The sequence below is a fragment of the Panulirus ornatus genome, chromosome 33 (genome assembly GCF_036320965.1).
Source record: "Panulirus ornatus isolate Po-2019 chromosome 33, ASM3632096v1, whole genome shotgun sequence".
In the NCBI taxonomy this organism is placed as follows: domain Eukaryota; kingdom Metazoa; phylum Arthropoda; class Malacostraca; order Decapoda; family Palinuridae; genus Panulirus; species Panulirus ornatus.
Genome location: NC_092256.1, coordinates 4,520,743 through 4,543,219, shown reverse-complemented (window position 1 = coordinate 4,543,219; position 22,477 = coordinate 4,520,743). Strand labels below are relative to the sequence as shown.

At 39.7% G+C, this 22,477-nt stretch overlaps 1 protein-coding gene across 1 annotated transcript in view; it reads left to right on the top strand.

Annotated features, from left to right (window-relative positions):
- LOC139759417 (uncharacterized) overlaps positions 1-22,477 on the top strand; it is a 245,520-nt gene that overhangs the window by 203,487 nt on the left and 19,556 nt on the right. The window contains exons 4-5 of the mRNA XM_071681508.1: positions 15,590-15,709; positions 20,612-20,736. Coding sequence (XP_071537609.1) covers positions 15,590-15,709; positions 20,612-20,736 — 245 coding nt within the window. The remainder of the gene's footprint in view (positions 1-15,589; positions 15,710-20,611; positions 20,737-22,477) is intronic.

Genomic DNA, 22,477 nt, shown 5'->3' with positions numbered 1-22,477 from the left:
CACACAGCTTCCTCTCGCTGGTCTCAGTCGGGGGGAGAGTCTTAACTTCCTGCGTTTCAACGGAGTCTGTACCAGGGGAGAGGGTATCACACAGCTTCCTCTCGCTGGTCTTCACTTCCTCCGTTTCAACGGCTATGTCGTCAGGCACACGGCCTGCCGTGCCAGCTGTCATAGACCTGGCATCATCGTGGTTACAGACTAACTCTGGTACTTCTTCATCAAGCTGCACTGCCTCCGTGGACTCCACCGGGCCCGTAGGCAACACCGGCATTGGGTTCATCTTCCCACCAGCTAGGTCACTGCCTAACACAAAGTCCACACCTGAGACAGGTAACCTATCTACAACCCCTATGAGAGCATGGCCCGTGAAGAGATCTGTTTCTACCCTCACATCGACTAGTGGAGCTTCCTTGGGACCCGACAGTCCATCTAGCAAGACTCGGTCTCCAAACTCTCCTCGCGGCACCAAGCCATCCAACATCAGGGACTGCAGAGAACCAGAAACCCGTAATACGGTTACTTTTCGTCGTACACCACATCTACTAACATAGCCCTCAGACAGGAACGCATTGTAGTTCCCACAGAACGGATCCTTAACTACACTCTCGCAACCCCTCTTTTTCTTAAGAGCAGGGACAGCCTCACCTACTTTACTAAGTGGCCCTAAAGTTGAGACGAGATTCACCGGTCTACTCACGGTAGAATCTCTAAATTCCTCCTCTCGAGCCCAGCAATCCCTCACCTGGTGCCCAGCCTTGCCACAATAACAACAACTCTTAACTCTGTTGGAGTATTTCCCCTGACTAATATGAGTTACCGGCAAGGTAGCAGATTCAGGTGGGATTACATAATCATTGGTCCTCCCTCTGCTGTCGTAGCCCTTTGAATGCCTGCCCGCGTCAAGTTTACTGAACTTTGGTACGAGATTTAAGTTATCCAACTGGGACGACACTGGTCCTGATGGTGAACCGTTAAGTCTAAGTCTTTCACGTTCGAGAGCTAACCTAGCTTGTTCAGTCTTCTTCCTCTGCACTTGTAACTGTGCCACTTGTGCTTGTGCATCGATCTTAGCTATCTCTAGCTGCTTTCGCCAATAACTGAGATCAACATTAATATCACTAGGGATATGGGGAAGGATAGAGACTTTGACCGACGTTAATGATTGAACGGTATTGTCACCACTGATCAACGACATGATAAATGAATCGAGGAAAGAGATTCCGTTAAGGCAAGAAAAATCCTGGCAGGGTCGCCAATTTATATGTTACAAATTCAACACTTATTCAGGCAAGGTCGCAAGTAACATATGTTACAAATACTACTGTTCCTTGTCTTGCAAGGACGTTATAGATTTGTCAAGTTGCACAACTCAGGATAACACAATAATAAAGTTATGGGATTGAATTAAAGACCAGCATTACACTAAATCTACTTATAATGAAAGAATTCAAGTGTACAAAGATAGGCACATAAATCAAGCATGAAACATTACGTTAACACTGAACATTAGAGTTAACATTGAACATAAGATAACAATTGTACAAGACTTAATATTCCAGATAAGATTTCAAGCCAGGAGTTCTCTTTCCTCTAAGGCAGTTCTTCGATAACATTACACTAATAATTATAACGGGCTTATAGCACAGCAGGGCTTACAGGCTTACAACACAGCAGGACTTACAGCAAGGGTGGACCACTTACCTCGCTGGGCTAGAAAGAGCGAGACTCAGCGGGTGTCATGGGTATATAAGCGTTCCCTGCTAGCTATACAACCTTACATTTTGATTGGCTATGAGCTTCAGTTACATTCTGATTGGTTGGAGGAACAGTTACACAAACTGCGTAGATCACCCTCCCTCTGGTAAGCCTGCAGCGACATGTCCAGTACGGGTGGCGAAATATTCCGCAGCTGATGACAACTTACTCCCCCCCCCCCCCCCCCTCCTCGGAGAAGGGTCGGGGTGCTCAAGGACAAATGACCATCTGGTTTCAAAATAAAATTAAAATTAAAGTATTACGCCTAATGCTTGGTGTGAACTGACGCTCGGAGGACGTCTCAGAGGGAGGCCTTAATCCTCGTCCTGATAAGAAATATCAATACCATATGGACACACACACGTTATATACGGAACATGTGAGCACAAGCATACGTGTTCCGTAACAATATATATATATATATATATATATATATATATATATATATATATATATATATATATATATATATACATATATACATATATATATATATATATATATATATATATATATATATATATATATATATATATATATATATATATATATATATATATATATATATATATATATATATATATATATATATATATATATATATATATATATATATATATATATATATATATATATATGCAGAGGTTTTCAGAAAAGAAGAAAAAATGTTGGGGTGAAGAGACTGGTGAGAGTAAGTGAGCTCGGAAAAGAGAATTGTGTGAGGAAGTATCAGGAGAGATTGAGTGCAGAATGGAAAAACGTGAGAGCAAATGACGTAAAGGGAGTTGGGGAGGAATGGGATATATTTAGGGAAGAAGTGATAAAGGTGAGTGTTCAAATGACAGAGGTATATATTTGTTGAGTATTCCTGGGAAATTATATGGGAGGGCATTGATTGAGAGGGTCATGACATATACAGAGCATCAGATTGGGGAAGAGCAGTGTGGTTTCAGAAATGGTAGAGGATGTGTGGATCAGGTGTTTGCTTTGAAGAAATACTTAGAAAAGCAAATGGATTTGTATTTAGCATTTATGGATCTCGAGAAGGCATATGTTTCAGTTGATAGAGATGCTTTGTGGAAGGTGATAGGAGTATATAGTGTGAGAGGTAAGTTAACTAGAAGCAGTGAAAAGTTTATATCGAGGATTTAAGGCATGTATACCAGTAGGAAGAGAGGAAAGTGATTGGTTTCCAGTGAATGTCGGTTTGTGGCAGGGATGTGTGATGTCTCCATGGTTGTTTAATTTGTTTATGGATGGGGTTGTTAGAGAGGTGAATGCAAAAGTTTTGGAGAGTGGGGCAAGTATGCAGTCTGTTGTAGATGAGATGGCTTGGGAAGTGAGTCAGTTGTTGTTCGCTGATGATATAACACTGTTTGCTGATTCGGGTGAGGAACTGCAGAAGCTGGTGACTGAGTTTGGTAAAGTGTGTGAAAGAAGAAAGATGAGAGTAAATGTGAATAAGAGGAAAGTAATTAGATTCAGTATGGTTGAGGGACAAGTAAATTGGAGGGTGAGTTTGAATGGAGAAAAACTGGAGGAAGTGAAGTGCTTTAGATATGTGGGAGTGGGTTTGGCAGCGGATGGAACCATGGAAGCGGAAGTGAGTCACAGGGTTGGGAAGGGGGCCATGGTTCTGGGAGCGTTCAAGATTGTGTGGAAGGCGAGAACGTTATCTCGGAGAGCATAAATGGGTATGTTTGAAGGAATAGTGGTTCTAACAATGTTATATGGTTGTGATGCATGGGCGATAGATAGTGTTGTGCGGAGGAGGGTGAATGAGTTGGAGATAAGATGTTTGAGGACAATATGTGGTGTGAGGTGGCTTCATCGAATAAGTAATGAAAGTGTAAGAGAGATTTGTGGTAATAAGAAGAGTGTGGTCACATGGAGAGAATGAGTGAGGAAAGGCTAACAAAGAGGTTATATATGTCAGAGGTTGAGGGAACGAGAAGTTGGAGACCAAATTAGAGGTGGAAGTGTGGAGTGAAAAAGTTCTTGAGCGATCGGGGCCTGAACATACAGGAGAGTGAAAGTCGTGTAAGGACTAGAGTAAATAGGAATTTATGTAGTATACGGGGGTCGACGTGCTGTCAATGGATTGCACCAGGGCATGTTAAGCGTTTCAGTTAAACCATGGAAAGTTTGAGGGTCCCGGATGGAGAATGGGAGCTGTGGTTTCGGTGCATTACACGTGACAGCTAGAGACTGAGTGTGAATGATTGTGGCCTTTGTCGTCTTTCCCAGGGCTATCTAACGCGCACTTGGGGGGAGGGGGGTGCCATTCCATGTGTGGCGGGGTGGCGGCGGATATGGATGAAGGCAGCATGTATGAATATATACATGTGTATTTATGTATATGTCTGTGTATGACTATCTATGTATACGTTGAAATGTTTATGCATGTATATGTGCGTGTCTGGGCGTTTACGTATATACATATCTATGTGGGCGGGTTGGGCCATTCTTTCGTCTATTTTCTTGCGCTACTTCGCTAACGCATGAGACAGCGACAAAGTATAATGAATATATATATATATATATATATATATATATATATATATATATATATATATATATATATATATATATATATATATATATATATATATATATATATATATATATATATATATATTCCTATGAGACCATGGGGAAAATGAAACACGATAAGTTCCCAAGTGCACTTTCGTGTAATAATCACATCATCAGGGGAGACACAAGAGAGAAATAAAAGTTAGTTGATATACATCGAAGAGACGAAGCTGGGACGCCATTTGGTAAACATGCCATTGTCCAAAACATACAACGGGCGTTCATAAACATATCATTTTACAAATTTTATCAGCAATAAAGTTATCGAAGTTGTATAGACCATCACTAATATTAAGATCATTATTCTTTGTGTATTTGATAATAGAAGATTCAACGATATTTCTCTTGGTAATAGAGTTAATAACTGAGATGGCATTACTCCAATCAATACAATGATCATAGTTTTTAACGTGATTAAACAAGGCATTTGATTTTTGTCCCGTTCTTATACTATAATCAAGTTGCTTAAGTCTAACAGAAAGATCCTTACCAGTCTGACCAACATAAAATTTATCACAATTTCCACATGGCACTTTACAGATGCATCCAAGAGAATTTTCTGGTGGATTCCTGATTAAGATATTTTTTATAGTATCATTGTTGCTAAAGGCAACATTTACATTAAAGGATTTAAGCAACATGGGAAGTAAAGTGAATTTGATATTAAAAGGGAGAACTAAAAGATTCTTGGTGTCAATGGGAGGTTTGGGCTCAAATCACCCATCACTATAACCCAGTCTCGTGCATCAAAACTACTAACAAACTCACTCAGCTGCTCCCAAAACATTTGCTTCTCATAATCTTTCTTCTCATGCCCAGGTGCATATGCACCAATAATCACCCATCTCTCTCCATCCACTTTCAGTTTTATCCATATCAATTTAGAATTTACTTTCTTACACTCTATCACATACTCCCACCACTCCTGTTTCAGGAGTAGTGCTATTCCTTCCCTTCCTCTTGTCTTCTCACCAACCCCTGATTTTACTCCCAAGACATTCCCAAACCACTCTTCCCCTTTATCCTTGAGTTTCGTTTCACTCAGAGCCAAAACATCCAGGTTCCTTTCATCAAACATGATACCTATCTCTCTTTTTTTCTCGTCTGGGTTACATCCACACACATTTAGACATCCCAATTTGAGACTTCGAGGAGGATGAGCATTCATCGCGTGACTGTCTATAGGCGTGGGCAATAGATAGAGTTGTGCGAGGGAGGGTGGATGTGCTGGAAATGAGACGTTTGAATGTAACAATATGTGGTGTGAGGTGGTTTGATCGATTAGGTAATGAAATGGTAAGAGAGATGAGTGGTAACAAAAAGGGTGTAGTTGAGTGAGCAGAAGAGGGTGTTTTGAGATGGTTTGTCAATCTTTCCTCACTCATTCTCTCCATGTGACCAAACCATTTCAAAACACCCTCTTCTGCTCTCTCAACCACGCTCTTTTTATTTCCACACATCTCTCTTACCCATACATTACTTACTCGATCAAACCACCTCACACCACATATTGTCCTCAAACATCTCATTTCCAGCACATCTACCCTCCTGCGCACAACTCTATCCATAGCCCACGCCTCGCAACCATACAACATTGTTGGAACCACTATTCCTTCAAACATACCCATTTTTGCTTTCCGAGATAATGTTCTCGACTTCCACACATTCTTCAAGGCTCCCAGAATTTTTGCCCCCTCCCCCACCCTAAAATTCACTTCCGCTTCCATTCTTCCATCTCCTGCCTGATCCACTCCAAGATATCTAAAACACTTCACTTCCTCCAGTCTTTCTCCATTCAAACTTACCTCCCAATTGACTTGACCCTCAACTCTACTGTACCTAATAACCTTGCTCTTATTCACATTTACTCTCAACTTTCTTCTTTCACACACTTTACCAAACTCAGTCACCAGCTTCTGCAGTTTCTCACATGAATCAGCTACAAGCGCTGTATCATCAACGAACAACAACTGACTCACTTCCCAAGCTCTCTCATCCACAACAGACTGCATACTTGCCCCTCTTTCCAAACTTCTTGCATTTACCTCCCTAACAACCCCATCCATAAACAAATTAAACAACCATGGAGACATCACACACCCCTAACGCAAACCTACATTCACTGAGAACCAATCACTTTCCTCTCTTCCTACACGTGCACATGCCTTACATCCTCGGTAAAAACTTTTCACTGCTTCTTACAGTTTGCCTCCCACACCATATATTCTTAATACCTTCCACTGAGCATCCCTATCAACTCTATCATATGCCTTCTCCAGATCCATTTGCTTTTCTAAGTATTTTTCACATACATTCTTCAAAGCAAACACCTGATCCACACATCCTCTACCAATTTTGAAACCACACTGCTCTTCCCCAATCTGATGCTTTGTACATGCCTTCACCCTCTCAATCAATTCCCTCCCATATAATTTACCAGGAATACTCAACAAACTTATTCCACTATAATATATATATATATATATATATATATATATATATATATATATATATATATATATATATATATATATATATATATATATATATATATATATATATATACTTAAAAAGCAAATGGATTTGTATGTAGCATTTATGGATCTGGAGAAGGCATATGATAGAGTTGATAGAGATGCTCTGTGGAAGGTATTAAGAATATATGGTGTGGGAGGCAAGTTGTTAGAAGCAGTGAAAAGTTTTTATCGAGGATGTAAGGCATGTGTACGTGTACGAAGAGAGGAAAGTGCTTGGTTCTCAGTGAATGTAGGTTTGCGGAGGGGTGTGTGATGTCTCCATGGTTGTTTAATTTGTTCATGGATGGGGTTGTTAGGGAGGTGAATGCAAGAGTTTTGGAAAGAGGGGCAAGTATGAAGTCTGTTGTGGATGAGAGAGCTTGGGAAGTGAGTTAGTTGTTGTTCGCTGATGATACAGCGATGGTGGCTGATTCATGTGAGAAACTGCAGAAGCTGGTGACTGAGTTTGATAAAGTGTGTGAAAGAAGAAAGTTAAGAGTAAATGTGAATAAGAGCAAGGTAATTAGGTACAGTAGGGTTGAGGGTCAAGTCAATTGGGAGGTAAGTTTGAAGGGAAAAAAACTGCAGGATGTAAAGTGTTTTAGATATCTGGGAGTGGATCTGGCAGCGGATGGAACCATGGAAGCGGAAGTGGATCATAGAGTGGTGGAGGGGGCGAAAATCCTGGGAGCCTTGAAGAATGTGTGGAAGTCGAGAACATTATCTCGGAAAGCAAAAATGGGTATATTTGAAGGAATAGTGGTTCTAACAATGTTGTATGGTTGCGAGGCGTGGGCTATGGATAGTGTTGTGCGCAGGAGGATGGATGTGCTGGAAATGAGATGTTTGAGGACAATGTGTGGTGTGAGGTGGTTTGATCGAGTAAGTAACGTAAGGGTAAGAGAGATGTGTGGAAATAAAAAGAGCGTGGTTGAGAGAGCAGAAGAGGGTGTTTTGAAATGGTTTGGGCACATGGAGAGAATGAGTGAGGAAAGATTGACCAAGAGGATATATGTGTCGGAGGTGGAGGGAACGAGGAGAAGTGGGAGACCAAATTAGAGGTGGAAAGATGAGTGAAAAAGATTTTGTGTGATCGGGGCCTGAACATGCAGGAGGGTGAAAGGAGGGCAAGGAGTAGAGTGAATTGGATCGATGTGGTATACCGGGGTTGACGTGCTGTCAGTGGATTGAATCAGGGCATGTGAAGCGTCTGGGGTAAACCATGGAAAGCTGTGTAGGTATGTATATTTGCGTGTGTGGACGTATGTATATACATGTGTATGGGGGTGGGTTGGGCCATTTCTTTCGTCTGTTTCCTTGCGCTACCTCGCAAAAGCGGGAGACAGCAACAAAGCAAAAAAAATAAAGAAAAAATAAATACATATATATATATATATATATATATATATATATATATATATATATATATATATATATATATATATATATATATATATATATATATATATATATATATATATATATATATATATATATATATATATATACATATATATATATGTATATATATATATATATATATATATATATATATATATATATATATATATATATATATATATATATATATATATATATATATATATATATATATAGGGAAAATGATTTGGTAAACAGAGAAGAGGTAGTAAAAGCTTTGCGGAAGATGAAAGCCGGCAAGGCAGCAGGTTTGGATGGTATTGCAGTGGAATTTATTAAAAAAGGGGGTGACTGTATTGTTGACTGGTTGGTAAGGTTATTTAATGTATGTATGACTCATGGTGAGGTGAGGATTGGCGGAATGCGTGCATAGTCAGTTGTTGTTCGCTGATGATACAGCGCAGGTGGCTGATTCATGTGAGAAACTGCAGAAGCTGGTGACTGAGTTTGGTAAAGTGTGTGAAAGAAGAAAGTTAAGAGTAAATGTGAATAAGAGCAAGGTTATTAGGTACAGTAGGGTTGAGGGTCAAGTCAATTGGGAGGTGAGTTTGAATGGAGAAAAACTGGAGGAAGTGAAGTGTTTTAGATATCTGGGAGTGGATCTGGCAGCGGATGGAACCATGGAAGCGGAAGTGGATCATAGGGTGGGGGAGGGGGCGAAAATTCTGGGGGCCTTGAAGAATGTGTGGAAGTCGAGAACATTATCTCGGAAAGCAAAAATGGGTATGTTTGAAGGAATAGTGGTTCCAACAATGTTGTATGGTTGCGAGGCGTGGGCTATGGATAGAGTTGTGCGCAGGAGGATGGATGTGCTGGAAATGAGATGTTTGAGGACAATGTGTGGTGTGAGGTGGTTTGATCGAGTAAGTAACGTAAGGGTAAGAGAGATGTGTGGAAATAAAAAGAGCGTGGTGGAGAGAGCAGAAGAGGGTGTTTTGAAATGGTTTGGGCACATGGAGAGAATGAGTGAGGAAAGATTGACCAAGAGGATATATGTGTCGGATGTGGAGGGAACGAGGAGAAGAGGGAGACCAAATTGGATGTGGAAAGATGGAGTGAAAAAGATTTTGTGTGATCGGGGCCTGAACATGCAGGAGGGTGAAAGGAGGGCAAGGAATAGAGTGAATTGGAGCAATGTGGTATACCGGGGTTAACGTGCTGTCAGTGGATTGAATCAAGGCATATGAAGCGTCTGGGGTAAACCATGGAAAGCTGTGTAGGTGTGTATTTTTGCGTTTGTGGACGTATGTATATACATGTGTATGGGGGTGGGTTGGGCCATTTCTTTCGTCTGTTTCCTTGCGCTACCTCGCAAACGCGGGAGACAGCGACAAAGCAAAAAAAAAAAAAAAAAAAAAAAGATATATATATATATATATATATATATATATATATATATATATATATATATATTTTTTTTTTTTTTTTTCTTTTTTCTTTTCTTTTAAACTATTCGCCATTTCCCGCGTTAGCGAGGTAGCGTCAGGAACAGAGGACTGGGCCTTTTTTGGAATATCCTCACCTGGCCCCCTCTGTTCCTTCTTTTGGAAAATTTAAAAAAAAAAGAGAGGGGAGAATTTCCAGCCCCCCGCTCCCACCCCTTCTAGTCGCCTTCTACGACACGCAGGGAATACGTGGGAAGTATTCTTAATCCCCTATATATATATATATATATATATATATATATATATATATATATATATATATATATATATATATATATATATTCTTTTTTTCTTTCTTTCAAACTGTTCGCCATTTCCCGCATTAGCGAGGTAGCGTTAAGAACAGAGGACTGGGCCTTTGAGGGAATACCCTCACCTGGCCCAATTCTCTGTTCCTTCTTTTGGAAAAAAAAAAAAAAAAAAAAAAAAAAAACGAGAGGGGAGGATTTCCAGCCCCCCGCTCCCTCCCCTTTTAGTCGCCTTTTACGACACGCAGGGAATACGTGGGAAGTATTCTTTGTCCCCTATCCCCAGGGACAGCCTGGATATATATATATATATATATATATATATATATATATATATATATATATATATATATATATATATATATATATACGTATATATATATATATATATATATATATATATATATATATATATATATATATATATATATATATATATATATATATATATATATATATATTATCCCTGGGGATAGGGGAGAAAGAATACTTCCCACGTATTCCCTGCGTGTCGTAGAAGGCGACTAAAAGAGAAGGGAGCGGGGGGCTGGAAATCCTACCCTCTTGTTTTTTTTTTTTTTTGTTTTTCTCAAAGAAGGAACAGAGAAGGGGGCCAGATGAGGATATTCCCTCAAAGGCCCAGTCCTCTGTTCTTAACGCTACCTCGCTAACGCGGGAAATGGCGAACAGTATGAAAAGAAAAGAATATATATATATATATATATATATATATATATATATATATATATATATATATATATATATATATATATATATATATATATCCCTGGGGATAGGGGATTAAGAATACTTCCCACGTATTCCCTGCGTGTCGTAGAAGGCGACTAAAAGGGGAGGGAGCGGGGGGCTGGAAATCCTCCCCTCTCGTTTTCTTTTTAATTTTCCAAAAGAAGGAACAGAGGGGGCCAGGTGAGGATATTCCGAAAAAGGCCCAGTCCCCAGTTCTTAACGCTACCTCGCTAATGCGGGAAATGGCGAATAGTTTAATATATATATATATATATATATATATATATATATATATATATATATATATATATATATATCTTTTTCTTTTTTGCTTTGTCGCTGTCTCCCGCGTTTGCGAGGTAGCGCAAGGAAACAGACGAAAGAAATGGCCCAACCCCCCCCATACACATGTACATACACACGTCCACACACGCAAATATACATACCTACACAGCTTTCCATGGTTTACCCCGGACGCTTCACATGCCTTGATTCAATCCACTGACAGCACGTCAACCCCTGTATACCACATCGCTCCAATTCACTCTATTCCTTGCCCTCCTTTCACCCTCCTGCATGTTCAGGCCCCGATCACACAAAATCCTTTTCACTCCATCTTTCCACCTCCAATTTGGTCTCCCTCTTCTCCTCGTTCCCTCCACCTCCGACACATATATCCTCTTGGTCAATCTTTCCTCACTCATTCTCTCCATGTGCCCAAACCATTTCAAAACACCCTCTTCTGCTCTCTCAACCACGCTCTTTTTATTTCCACACATCTCTCTTACCCTTACGTTACTTACTCGATCAAACCACCTCACACCACACATTGTCCTCAAACATCTCATTTCCAGCACATCCATCCTACTGCGCACAACTCTATCCATAGCCCACGCCTCGCAACCATACAACATTGTTGGAACCACTATTCCTTCAAACATACCCATTTTTGCTTTCCGAGATAATGTTCTCGACTTCCACACGTTTTTCAAGGCTCCCAAAATTTTCGCCCCCTCCCCCACCCTATGATCATGATATATATATATATATATATATATATATATATATATATATATATATATATATATATATATATATATATATATATATATATATATATATATATATATATATATATATATATATGTACATATATATATATATATATATATATATATATATATATATATATATATATATGTATATATATATATACTTTTTTTTTTTTTTTTTTCTTTGTCACTGTCTCCCGCGTTTGCGAGGTAGCGCAAGGAAACAGACGAAAGAAATGGCCCAACCCACACCCATACACATGTATATACATACGTCCACACACGCAAATATACATACCTACACAGCTTTCCATGGTTTACCTCAGACGCTTCACATGCTCTCTCAACCACACTCTTTTTATTTCCACACATCTCGCTCACCCTTACATTACTTACTCGATCAAACCACCTCACACCACACATTGTCCTCAAACATCTCATTTCCAGCACATCCATCCTCCTGCGCACAACTCTATCCATAGCCCACGCCTCGCAACCATACAACATTGTTGGAACCACTATTCCTTCAAACATACCCATTTTTGCTTTCCGAGATAATGTTCTCGACTTCCACACATTCTTCAACGCTCCCAGAATTTTCGCCCCCTCCCCCAACCTATGATCCACTTCCGCTTCCATGGTTCCATCCGCTGCCAGATCCACTCCCAGATATCTAAAACACTTTACTTCCTCCAGTTTTTCTCCATTCAAACTCACCTCCCAATTGACTTGACCCTCAACCCTACTGTACCTAATAACCTTGCTCTTATTCACATTTACTTTTAACTTTCTTCTTCCACACACTTTACCAAACTCAGTCACCAGCTTCTGCAGTTTCTCACATGAATCAGCCACCAGCGCTGTATCATCAGCGAACAACAACTGACTCACTTCCCAAGCTCTCTCATCCCCAACAGACTTCATACTTGCCCCTCTTTCCAAAACTCTTGCATTCACCTCCCTAACAACCCCATCCATAAACAAATTAAACAACCATGGAGACATCACACACCCCTGCCGCAAACCTACTTTCACTGAGAACCAATCACTTTCCTCTCTTCCTACACGTACACATGCCTTACATCCTCGATAAAAACTTTTCACTGCTTCTAACAACTTGCCTCCCACACCATATATTCTTAATACCTTCCACAGAGCATCTCTATCAACTCTATCATATGCCTTCTCCAGATCCATAAATGCTACATACAAATCCATTTGCTTCTCTAAGTATTTCTCACATACATTCTTCAAAGCAAACACCTGATCCACACATCCTCTACCACTTCTGAAACCACACTGCTCTTCCCCAATCTGATGCTCTGTACATGCCTTCACCCTCTCAATCAATACCCTCCCATATAATTTACCAGGAATACTCAACAAACTTATACCTCTGTAATTTGAGCACTCACTCTTATCCCCTTTGCCTTTGTACAATGGCACTATGCACGCATTCCGCCAATCCTCAGGCACCTCACCATGAGTCATACATACATTAAATAACCTTACCAACCAGTCAACAATACAGTCACCCCCTTTTTTAATATATATATATATATATATATATATATATATATATATATATATATATATATATATATATATATATATATATATATATATATATATATATATACATATATATATATATATATTTAAGTGTATCTCTCAGAAATATATATGGCTTTCTAACGACGTTCGACAACTTTTCACTTGTCATCGTTTTCATTCGTGATAAATGTGGAAGATCGTTGGTAAATAACACCACCAGATGTAGTGATGCAGACTTTCTATCCAATCTCTCAAGGTTAATCAGTTGCGTCAATGATATCAGTTATCAGTAAATAATCCTTGTTCTTTAGATGTCATTTAAATGTCATTCTTTTGGACTGTAAAACTGGTGGGGAATTCTTCCCGTTCACACTTTAACTATAAAATTCTTATGGTAATATGTACTCTAAACACTTTATGGTAATTCTTCTTCTTCTTCTTCTTCTTCTTCTTCTTCTACTTCTTCTTCTTCTTCTTCTTCTTCTTCTTCTTCTTCTTCTTCTTCTTCTACTTCTTCTTCTTCTTCTTCTTCTTCTTCTTCTTCTTCTTCTTCTTCTTCTTCTTCTTCTTCTTCTTCTTTGCATTTCCCCGACAGTAGCTGAGGGAAAAGAGGGAGAGGATGTTCATTTCCTACCAGTTTAGATGGATAACCTCGCCATGGACCATGAGGTCTCCTGTTATCTTTTCTTCCCATGTGCTCCAGTCATGCTCAAACACCTTCGACCTCTTCTGATGACGTATGACCCCTTCTTGTTGCTGCATATTATTCGTTAATAGTGTCGATTCTTCTTTCGTAGTCATGAGATCATATCGCTTATGATCACTCGTAGCCATCACCGCTGACCCCCACTTGGTTTATCCGACTACTTCTTACCACTTCTAAATCCTCAATTCTTAAGACCCCTCCCAACTACTTGGGACTCATGATCACAGTCACCTCTATGGGCCATTTCTTACCATTTTCACCTTACCACTTTTGACCCCTTTCTCCTTCCTATCTCTTCTGACCTCTTACTATCTTTCTTGCCACTTTGAGCCAGCATCGTCTCCTGCAAAAAAATGAAGGACAAAGGCCCCCATCAAACTACCAAGGCCTGGCGGATCTTAATAACATTAACTTGCCTCCACGACTCCTGTTCACTTTTTCTGACTCCTTGTGGCTGCCCTTAATCTGCCTGCCCCTTTTAACTCCTGATTCATATCGACTCCTCATGCTTCCTATGTTCAATTCTAACCACCACTGCTCCCGCCCCAGTGGCTTCTTCAAAGATCATTTTGTTGCTCCTGACTTTCTTCGACGACGTCTCATCTCGCCTGACAACTTCGAGCCCACTCTAACCATCTCCGATTGGTCTCAATCACTTTTCACCCCTATTTGCCATTCTTAGTTTTTCCTAGGCGCTTGTAATAATTTCTGACTAAATCTTTGTATCTTCTGCACCACCCCAACCATTTCGACACCCACCGATAAATCCTGCCCCACCTTACTCCCTTGTGATTCACCTGATTATTTTCGGATCCTTACACAACTCTGCTGGCACTTGCTGACCACCACTGGCACTCTATGCCAATTTTGAAGTCATATGTCATATCTGATCCCGTTTTATTCTTTTGAGTATTCCTAGCTATTGTGATCTCTCCTAACCATTTCCGAGTTTCTCTTTCCCCTGCTCTCCCCTCCCACCCACTTCCTACCTTCTGATCATTACCGTCCCCTTCTGACCGCTTGTAGCTTTTCATGGCCGTCCATGGCCACCTTATATCTTTTTCTTCTCGCTTTTCCTGTTTAATCCTTAATAAGAACTTCTTGATCTTCTTGACCAATTTTGGGTCTTCCTTGCCCCCTCCCTTTCACTCCATTCTGACCTTTCTTGAGTTGTTAGCTCTGAACATTCATCCCTGATAAAACTTGAACAATCCTGACCACCGTACCGTCTTCACTGCTCTTGACTGTGTGCAGTCCTTTCAAACTAAATATGAGTTTTCCTGACCCCTCTGGAGTACTGATTACAAATTGTCATCTTCGTGAAATCGATCACACGCCTTCTAACTGCATCTAAACCTTTCTAGCTTTCTTTACTGTATTATGATCACTCCTGAACCTGCATACTCCAGTACCCTCTAGACCAGTCATTGACCCTCTCGATTATTCTTATCCACAACTGACTCTTCTTGACAACCCTTGAACCCTTGTGACTACTATAAACAGCTGATGACCTCTTTTGCTCCTGCAGGACTTCCTACCAAGGGGCACTAAGCAGCATCTGGAGACACAGAGGAACAAGTTCAACCTGCGGGACCTCACCCACGCTGACGTCAACATGAAGATGCATCTGGCCAGTGAGAGGCGGCAGGTGAGGCAGGGTCTACCCCAGTCCTTGGTCCTCGCTGCCTATGGCTTGTCATCTTGTCGTCTGTTGATCCTGTAAAGTTTGTTTTCGTGTCTTCGACTTTCGATAGTCTTTTGAGTGTTAGCTTCCATTTGCTTATTATTCACTTGTTCGTTAACGTTTGACTCCTTAGGTTTGTATCGTATTTGTCTTCTGATTAGGTCCTTCTGTGCTTTTCCTGGCCTTTCTCGTCTCTTCTGATTTGTGCACCGACGAAATGACACTCTGACATGCATAAGGGACTGTGATTTCAACCTGACTGTTATGAACATGGAATTACTTCACCCTGACGCACAACTCGATCCTATGAAAAAGATATAAAAAAGATTGTGGTCGTCTTGAGTTCATTCACTAATTTTCTAGTGTCTCTCCTCTTGTTTGTATGTCTTCCTGTGATGGTCCTCTGATTTTTTTTCGAAGTCCCGTTTTCTCTCTCTCTCTCTCTCTCTCTCTCTCTCTCTCTCTCTCTCTCTCTCTCTCTCTCTCTCTCTCTCTCTCTCTCTCTCTAGTTTGTTGCCCTGAATTTTTGGTGCTCGGTACGATTATCTTTGTTTTTCCAACGTGTTTATAATCTTTACATTGTACTTTTGGGTTGTCTTTTACTCTCGTATTACAGCTTCCTCCTTTATTTTGGTGATTCGAACTTTTTCGTGTGTTTTTCCTATTGTTACTGTTACTTCCAGTGTTTGCAGGCTATGTTTCAACTGACCGAAGACTGTGTATATGAATCCATCTCTGCACACCACCAGGGTCTACAATGCTGTTGAACCACAGGGCAAATAAAGTCTAAGATACTTTTGAAAGCTGTTGGAGTTCCACAAACTGCGAGAAAAATGATGAAGTCTTGTTATTGTCCATTATATTATCTATTGAAAGGGCGATCACGGTAGAGCTGCGTGAAGGTCTACGTCCTCTTTCTGTGCACCCACAGTGAGTAGGTCAGGGTCACTCAGTGGAAGCCTGCTGTTCGTGAACCTTTGTGCCATGTGTGTGTCCTTGACCAGACACATGGACAACACCGACCATACAAGATACATCACCAAGGTGATATGATAGGTGGCCTTGCGACCAGTGCGAGTTTCTGTGGCTCGTTACTCTACCTCGTGTGATCCTCAGTTGAAGAATAATGGTGTTCTGTGAGTGTCCTTACGTCTATCCTTGTCATTTGTTAATGACAGCTTCGTGCCATCAGAGTAGCCAGATGTCTTGTGCTTCTGTAACGAATCTTAACGAATCTCTTTTGCCTCTTCCTCTTTCCTACTAATGTTCATTTTGCATCTCGTTGTACTTCCCCGCACATTGTACTGTATTTCAGTCTTCTATACAGTACTGAGTATCATGTTGCCAAGTGTCTATCTCACTCAGTACACCTGATATGTCATATGTACATTACGTCTATCACCAAGGCAGTGTGCTTTTTGTACAAGTAAGAGACGGCAGACAGAGCCATACGGAAGATCATGGGAAATGTGTTTTGTCCAGTGGAATGCTTGTAATCGGTGTCATCAAGCGCTTTTGGATTGCATCAAGCAAACATCGTGTTGAATAGCGTAAAGAGATGGTGAAAACAGATGAACCAGAGATAAAGCTATTGTGTTATGTGAAGGCGTAAGTTGCAGATATGAGTCAGGCGACTCATGTGGTTTAGGTGGAATGTAGTGCGGCAATGGCATGTTGACGATGTGTGAGTATGGCTGGGGGGTATGTGAGGTGCGTGGAAGTGCGTCGTTATGAATATGAAGGCAGCGGTGGTGGAATGTGGTGCAGGCGGAGGGTTGCCGATAGATGCAACAGCCACATAGTGGCCCTGGTGGAGTGTGATGCAGATGGAGTGGTCACTCTCTCTCTCTCTCTCTCTCTCTCTCTCTCTCTCTCTCTCTCTCTCTCTCTCTCTCTCTCTCTCTCTCTCTCTCTCTCTCTCTTCTGCATCCACCTGAGGCGCTGCTAAACACTGATAAACAATTTTATGTAAATAACCTGGTCTTAAGGTGTGTTTAAGTCCATTTTCTCATGGTCTTCTACCAGCAATAGTTCACTCTTTCTTTAAGTAATCCTGACAGTTACAGCTGGCCAATGTTGTGGTAGAGCAGAATAGTGAGAACTGCAGTCACGAACTGGTTAAGTTAAAGTTTTGCCTCTTGAAGTAGGAGTAGATCACACTGTGAACATTGATGACATGGTTCTGAAGGATGAGAGCCTTCACTGCCACTGTATTTCACAAACACAAACCTCAAGTTTTTCTGGGTTCGGTGGGTTACCGACTGTCACGGAGGAGATGCAGAAGATAAACACAGTAGTTAGTTTAAGTTGGTCACACGGCCATTACTACGTGGTACGGAAGGCTGCTGCTATACACTGACTCAGGAATTTACTGTATACGATTTTCCTGCTGAACGCAACTAAATTCAAACAGCAACAGATCACTGGGTCCTAACAAGGTTGTTTGTGATAGTGGAAAAGATAACACAGTCATTGGTTAATGCGGTAGGAGCAGAAAGTCTAAATGTTTTCGAAGAAGATCTGTAAATTCATCGTCTAGCGAATGATGGACAAATAATGATTCTCGCGGATATGAAGCAAGAATTTTATCAAGTCTGTGCTTAAATGTGTTAATGGTATTTCTTTCAAGTACTCTAATAGGTTAATCGATATGGACTTCCGTGGTGCAGCGATTAGCGCTCCTGACCGTGGGGCATTTACGGGAAACCCACGGTCGAGCGCATACGCTCGAATCATAGTTCCGACAATAGGTCCACAGTAAACCCAGCTGTTCATTCATCCTTAGGGGGTGATCAATAAATCATTACGAGGAAAGTAAAACACGATAAGTTTCCAAGTGCACTTTCGTGTAATAATCACATCATCAATGGAGACACAAGAGAGAAATATAAGTCAGTTGATATACATCGAAGAGACGAAGCTAGGATGCCATTTGGTTAACATGCGATTGTCCAAGGCATACAATGAAGTTATCTAATTTGTATAGACCATCACTAATATTAAGATTATAATTCTTTGTGTATTCAATAATAGATGATTCAGTGATATTTCTCTAGGTAATAGAGTTAGAGCTAATAACTGAGATGGCATTACTCCAGTCAATACAATGATCATAGTTTTTAACGTGATTAAACAAGGCATTTGATTCTTGTCCCGTTCTTATACTATATCTATGTTGCTTAAGTCTAACAGAAAGATCCTTACCAGTCTGCTCAACATAAAATTTATTACAATTTCCACATGGCACTTTATAGATACATCCGAGAGAATTTTCTGGTGAATTCCCGATTAAGATATTCTTTATAGTATTATTGCTGCTGAAGGCAATATTTACATTAAAGGATTTAAGCAACATACGAAGTTAAGTAAAATTATTATTAAAAGGGAGAACTAAAAGATTCTTGTTGTCAATGGGAGGTTTGGGCTCAACTCTATAAAATGATTTCTTTGCTAGCTTAAGGGATTTATCAATCAAAGATCTAGGGTACTTTAACTTAGATCCAATAGAATATATCTTCTCAAACTAATCATCAATAAACTCTGGACTGTAAATACGTAATGCCATAAGGAACATAGATTGAAATGATGATAATTTAACTGTGTCATGTTGAGATGCGTGATAATGGATATATGAGCATACATTGGTAGGTTTTCCGTATATGCTAAACTTAAACTTGTTTCCTTGCTAATGGATCATGCAATCTAAAAATGGTAACATACCATTATTTTCATTTTCTACAGTAAATTTGATGGAAGGTACTAAATTGTTAAGTAAGGGTAGCAATATTTGTAAATTTTCATTTGTTGGCCAAACACAAAGAACATCATCTTCATACCTAAACCAAATTGCATTAGAAGGTAAGATATCCTTTGGTAATTTTGTTTCGAACCTCAAATTTTGGGGGTGTCTAAATGTGTCTGGATGTAACCAAGATGTGAAAAAAGAGAGAAAGGTAGTATGTTTGAGGAAAGGAATCTGGATGTTTTGGCTCTGAGTGAAACGAAGCTCAAGGGTAAAGGGGAAGAGTGGTTTGGGAATGTCTTGGGAGTAGTCAAGGGTTGGTGGGAGGCCAAGAACAAAGGAAGAAGTATAAATACTCCTGAAGCAGGAGTTGTGGGAGTATGTGATAGAATGTAAGAAAGTAAACTCTAGATTGATATCGGTAAAACTGAAAGTGGATGGAGAGAGATGGGTAATTATTGATGGCTATGAACCTGGTCATGAAAATAAGATCATGAGAGGCAAGTGTTTTGGGAGCAACTGAATGAGTGTGTTAGCAGAGACCGGGTTATAATGATGGATGATTTGTAGATTTGTGTGCTGAAAGAGGACTGGTGATTGCAAATACTTGGTTTAAAAAGAGAGATATACATAAGCATACGTATGTAAGTAGAAGAGATGGCCAGAGAGCGGAGGTATATAAATACGAATAAAGTGCTTATGAACGCACACCTTCATAGAACATACAAACCTCTATCTGCTGGGTATGCGCGCCTGTTGGGAAATAACCTGTGTAGACCCCGTTGCTCACCAACGTGAGACAAAGGGTATTCGATTACGTAGTATTCGAATAGTTATTTCCTATTAGCCAGGCCCATAGCCTAGCGGTAGCATTCCCGCCTGTGGCACAAGGGTCCCGGGTTCGATCCTGGGTGTTGGAGGTTTGTATGTGATATATATATATATATATATATATATATATATATATATATATATATATATATATATGAACAACTGAACAACTCTTATTACAACCATACAACCAGTGCCGCACACATCCATTCATTAACCACACTCTACCATCCACCACATTCTTCCATGGTTCATGAACCGCAGCAGCAGTTAATACCTCTTCTTCCACACAGGCCGAGCTAGACACTAAGAAAGAGAAGATGGCAGCACTGTACAAGAAGGAAAACTCCGAGGAGAAAAAACGCCAGGCACTGCGCGATAAGCTGGTCCAGCAGAAGGACGCAGCGCTGGAGAAGAGGTTGGTGGCTTATACCTTGTTGATAGTGACGGCCATTTCTTGTTTTCTGTGTCTAGTAACTCTCTCAGATATTCTTTTTCCTTCGTTAATAGTCAGTAAATGACACAACAAAAATAGAAGTGTTATGCCAATTCACAAGTACATACATTCAACCACGAGGAAAATGAAACTCAATAAGTTCCCATATGCACTTTCATGTAATAATCACATCGTCAGGGATATACAAGAATGAGACAGAAGACGCAGAACAGTCAGATGGTATACAAGGAAGAGACGTAGCTAAGACGCCATTAATAAACAAGCGTTACCGGATGATGGTGTTCGGGTCTGGCATCATACATGTAATGAGATTTGATTATGCGGACAGGAAAGGGAACTGTTTGAATATTTTACCCACAACAAACCTATCCAGCTTGTATAGACCTTCACTAATATCAATGTCGCAATTCTTTGTGTATTCAATGATAGAAGATTCAATGATATTTCTCGTGGTAAAGGAGATACAGTTAATAACTAAATTACCGTTACTCCAGGCAATACAATGGTCATTATCATCATCATGACTAAACAGAGTATTTTATTCTTGTCCTGTTCTTATACTTTATGTTTCTTAAGTTGAACATAAAGTTCCTTACCAGTCTGTCCAACATAAAACATATTAAAGTTTTTACAAGGGATTCTGTAAACATAGTCCGCAGAGTTTTATATTGAGTTTTTGATTAAGACATTTTTTATAATACCTTTATTGCTGAAGGCTACATTTACATGAAAGTATTTAAGCAACATGGAAAGTAATGTAAAATTATCACTAAAAGGAAGAAGTAGATGATTATTGATATCAGGGGGAAAGTTTGGGTTTTACCTCTATAAAATGATTTCTTTGTCAGTTTCCAGGATTTGTCAATGAAAGAACTAGGATACTCTAACTTAGGTCCAATAGAATATGTCTTCTCAAACTCATCATCAATATATTCCGGACTGCATGTATGCCCTAAGGAACATCGACTGGAATGATGAAAGTTTAACTCTGTCATGTTGAGCTGAGTAATAATGAATATAAGAACAAACATTGGTAGGTTTTCTATATATGCTAAACTTAAGCATGTTTCTATCCCCATGGATCATGCAGTCTAAAAATGGCAAGAGAGAATTACTCTCCACTTCCACAGTAAATTTGATGGAAGTTACTAAATCAAGTAAAGGGAGAATTGTTTGAAATTTTCATTTGTTGGCCAATCACAAAGAACATCATCTACAAACCTAAACCAAATTGCTTTAGAGGGTAAGATACCCCCAAGTAATTTTGTTTCAAAGAATTCTATGTAAAGGTTACTTAATAATGGGGAAAGTGAGTTACACATCGCCATACTAAAGTTCCTGAGAAAAATGTTCTGTACTTCAAGTACAGAATCTTTTATTCACAATTTTATGAATTCATTAAACACAGAATTTGAAACAGGTAAATGAAGGTTATCCAAAACATCAACCAAATATTCTAGAGGTCATCCACTGGAATTTTTGTGAACGTAGATGAAACATCAAAACTTACCAGTTTGAAATGAAAATCAACATAGGTATTATTAAGCGTCTTAACAAAATTTGAATTGTTCAAATTCGAATTTCATATCTCAACCTCTAATCAGCATAATAAAGAAACTAAAGATTTTGATAATCTATATGCGATGGAACAAACTCAACTCACTATGGGTTTTGCTAGTACGTTTGGCTTATGTGTTTTTGC